Source organism: Henckelia pumila, chromosome 1, assembly GCF_033568475.1.
Source record: "Henckelia pumila isolate YLH828 chromosome 1, ASM3356847v2, whole genome shotgun sequence".
Taxonomy (NCBI): Eukaryota; Viridiplantae; Streptophyta; class Magnoliopsida; order Lamiales; family Gesneriaceae; genus Henckelia; species Henckelia pumila.
Window position 1 is genome coordinate 36,870,335 of NC_133120.1, and position 4,546 is coordinate 36,874,880.

A 4,546-nucleotide genomic window follows, 5' to 3' on the forward strand; every position below is an offset into this window, starting at 1 on the left:
CAAGTGGCCTGGGTGTAGAAGTTCACCTAGTGTCAGCATACTCCTTGTAGTCGCACCAAAGTGTAGAGGATGAAGATACGTGGCACCACCTCGATCGGGAGAGTCGGTGAGTTGTTACGTGATCTCATCCTTGGGATTTCAAAAGCATAGCAGCTGTAATGGACTAGGCTTTTCTCTCTATTGGCCTAGCCATTTTTGCTACTCATGGCCTTCTCTCCACCTGGCTAGGGGAGTTTTTTCCCTCCCCAAGGATCGAACCTTGTACCTCCAGGCTTAAGTACAAAGTTTTCTGATCCCTGGTACCATTGAGGGCAAAAAATCCCCTTGAGACGACCCACACCTCTATACTCAATTAAATAATAAAAGAAAATACGGATTTTTAAAAAAATTTGCCATGAATTGTTTGTAAGTAAGCAAAACCTCCCTGTCAAAGACAGCAATTCTAACAAAAGCAATAAATGCGGAAAAATATAACCACTGCAATAATCATAAGTACGAAAAGGAAAGGCAACCACCACCCGGTTGCCAAAATAGCAATAACATGCTTAACAAATAAAACTTAAGCACAAGAAAAACACATCCTGGCTATTACCAAAAGTACATAAGTTTAAACTCTTTATTACAATCATCAACTAAAGGGAAAACATAGCAGTGATGGTATTAGGGCCTCGCACCACCGGCGACCTCAACCTCGAGGAGCCTGCCCCTCAGTCTCAACAAACTGCTCCTCACCTGGCAAACAAACAGGCATAGTGAGTCTAAAGACTCAACAAGTATAAACAGTGATATAACAAGGGTTTCAAAATACTCCTAGCAATACTCAAACTTCAATACATAATATACTTTGAAACTTAAACTGTAAACGTGCATGAAATAAGTGGAAATGAGAAAACATGCAAGTATGAACTCACACCAACTCGCGCCATGAAACTTATGAACTTTCTTGACTTAACTGAAATGCATGCATAACATAAAACTGAATAAATTGAGACGAGTCAACTGATACTTGAAACTTTAACTTTGATTTTTCTTTAGAACTTAGATCCTCGAATTGTGACTCAAGTTCGATCATGATCATGGCTGCAGTGCACTATGCCGACAAGACGCCGAGATTTCTCCCGACGCGATTTGCCCCTTTACTTTCCTCTTTGGTAGGGGAGCCGAGCTTACTACACGTCTCTTTTGGTAGTGGAGCTGGGATGTCTCCCAGCCGCTTACTACATGTCTATGTCAAGTGGGTGAGGCATCCCTCAACCCACATTGCCATTTCCAGTCACAATCAACTCACTTTGTTCAAAAATATTTTCTTTCCTTCCATGACTCGACTCAAAATACTAAGCATGCAAGAACTTGTATCGACTTCCTTTGAAAATATTGTTTGGCTCAAAGATGAAACTCACGCACACGAATATGCAACTTACGAAATGGAACTCAACTCAAAGATATGGGAGCAAGGTGGGTGAGTGGCTGCCCCTAGGTGCTAACCCCACCTTAACTCAAATTCTCACATTCGAGGCAACAACCCGAACAATTGCACCGAAAATCTCTTAACTCTATCATCCCTTAACCAAATTCGACTCCGCTGAAACCGACACTCTCCAAACACTACCAACTAACCAATGGACCAATTTGTAAACTCATTTGACCACCCGAGCAATCCTATCAAAACTCAACTCCGGACAGCCCACTCTTACTTCAAAAATTCTGCACCGACACCTCAACTTCAAAAATCCATAACTTATTGAATACTTTGCCGAAACAAACCCATTTTATACCGACGCGACCACAACATCATAACCTAGACCGAGGACCAGCCCTAACCATGCCCAGACCTCGTCCAGATCCTCCCCTGCCCCGAAATCAGACTGCCCTGCCCAAGAAAATTAACACCTTACAACCAATCTACTTGGAAGAAACCATCCCAAGCCCTTTACCTTGCCTCTAACTCCTACCAAATCACCAAACCCACCTTCAGACATGTCTTAGGACTTTCCTCAAACACATAGGCAGCACTCAACCCACTTTCACTACACAAATTCGAAAATGACATGATCAAGCACCGAAATGCCTTCAACTCTTGAGAAATCGATGAAATCATTTGACAATCAATATAATGCTTCAATCACTGCCCTAGCATCGTGTAAAATTCGAAATTTTAGGCATGTAACTTCAGAAATTTTCGAAAATGCTAAAATACATTCAAAACCCATCATGCCTTCAAATCACATATCACCATGCATCACATAAACATCGATGCTAAATGAAATTTCGAAAATCACCAAGAACCCTACTGAAATTTAGCTTAAACCGTGACCAACATACCTTATAAACATAGGCTTTTCAAAATTTAATAAAGTTTTAGCACAAGAATGTAAATAGCTTGCTAGAATGCCTAAAAAATTCATATACTTGCCTTTCTTGATTTTTACCCAACAAATTTCGAATTCAAAAGAGGGGAAAGGGGATGGACACTCGAACCAACAGCTAGCTTGAGCCTTCAAGGTGTTCCTCCGTCGATGGCAGTGGTGGTGGTGGGCGGCGGCGGCCGGAAAAACCAAGGAATAAGGAGGTGGTGGTCTCGGCCGAGAGGGAGAGTGGGAGAGGAGGTGAGAAAATAAAAAAAAAAAAGGGGCGGCTACTCTGATTAGATTTTGGGGCTAGGGTTTGCAATGTAATGTTTATTTTAGTCTTTAAAATAAATTGGATGTGTAGTGTGCATATTTAAAAAGTGATACTACACTTATTAAAGTGCTAGCCCATGCATTACAACTTTACCTCAACTAATACACTTTTCAACTACTTAAGTATAAAATCTCAAGTCAAGGTATTCAAATTAAATCTTTACCAATCCGGGTTTATTAAAAAAAATTCTAATGTTTGCAAAAGTTTAAAATTTAGGCTCAAGAATGCAATAAAAGTGATTTTTATCACCCGGAATATTCTAAAAATTAATTTTCACCAAATTTCCTCATTCCTCACCATTTAAAATTTTAAAATAAAGGTCTTGGGAAGTTTTAGCTCCCAAATCCTCCATCGCCGCTTGTCGTGACCGGGAACCTCTTACTCAAGCATCTTTAATTAAATAACTTAATAAATTGAGCAACTCTAACTTTAAAATAAAACTAAGCAATTTAATTCAGGAAATAAAAAATATATAAATAATAAAAAAAATATTATTAATTTAGGCATGAATATTTAAATTTTGGCAATTTTAGGTGCTACAATTCCTCCCTCCCTAATAAGGAATTTCGTCCTCGAAATTAGAACTTACCAAATAGCTCTGGATAGCGAGTCCTAATATCTGCCTCTGTCTCCCAAGTGGCCTCTTCATATGAATGATTCAACCACTTAACCTTGACCATTGGAATAGTCTTGTTACGGAGTCTCCGCTTATGCTTTTCCATAATCCGGTCAGGTCTCTCTTCATAAGTCATATGAGGCAGTATCTGAAGAGGCTCAAGGTTGAGCACATGAGAAGGATTCGAGATATACTTCCTCAACATGGATACGTGGAAGACGTTGTGTACTCCAGCTAGATTAGGCGGAAAGGCCACCCTATAGGCTAACGTCCCCACTCTATCAAGAATCTCAAAAGGTCCAACGAACCTTGGAGCCAATTTCCCCTTCTTTCCGAACCTCATCACGCCTTTCAAAGGAGCGACCCAGATGAAGACATGATCACCCATTGAGAACTCCAAGTCTCTCCTCCTATGATCGGCATAACTCTTCTGCCTGCTCTGCGCAGTCCTCATCCTATCACGGATCCTGGCTACAAATTCAGCAGTCTGCTGAACAATCTCGGGTCAAAACTCTGACCTCTCACCGATCTCGGTCCATAATACCGGTGATCTACAAGGTCTCCCATAGAGTGCCTTGTAAGGCGTCATACCAGTGGTGTCCTGATAGCTGTTGTTATATGCAAATTCCACCAATGGTAACCTCGACTCCCAACTATCATGAAAGTCAATAGCGCAAGCTCTCAGAAGATCCTCTAGTATCTGAATCACCCTCTCGGACTGTCCATCCGTCTAGGGGTGGAAGGCTGTACTAAACAGAAGCTTCGTACCCAAAGCTGAATGAAGACTCTTCCAAAATGACGAAGTAAACCGCGGATCTCTATCAGACACTATGGACACAGGAATACCATGTAGTCTGACTATCTCCCAGATATACAACTCCGCATACTGAGTCATAGTGAAGGTCTTCCTCACAGGTAAGAAGTGCGCCGACTTAGTGAGATGGTCTACAATAACCTAAATAGCATCTGGACCTCTCACTGTCCTCGACAAGCCAACAACAAAATCCATAGTAATATTCTCCCATTTCCACTCTGGGATAGGGAGTGGCTTAAGCAACCATGCAGGTCTCTGATGTTCTGCCTTGACCTCCTGGAATGTCAAGAACTCTGACACAAAATGAGCGATATCACGCTTCATGCCTGGCCACCAGTACAACTGCTGAAGGTCCCTATTCATCTTTGTATTCCCTGTGTAGCGACCCATCCCGGATCAACTACCTAATCAGAGTTAAGAGCATAATTAAGCAT

General features: G+C 41.4%; 1 protein-coding gene across 1 annotated transcript; it reads right to left on the bottom strand.

The window, feature by feature from the left end:
* Positions 1-660: 660 nt before the first annotated feature.
* On the bottom strand, positions 661-3,686 carry LOC140861198 (uncharacterized). Its single transcript, XM_073264206.1, has 3 exons — positions 3,272-3,686; positions 1,970-2,076; positions 661-732 (listed from the first exon to the last, which is right to left on the bottom strand). The coding sequence occupies exons 1-3, from the start codon at positions 3,684-3,686 to the stop codon at positions 661-663; spliced, it is 594 nt and encodes a 197-aa protein (XP_073120307.1).
* Between the last annotated feature and the right edge of the window lie 860 nt (positions 3,687-4,546).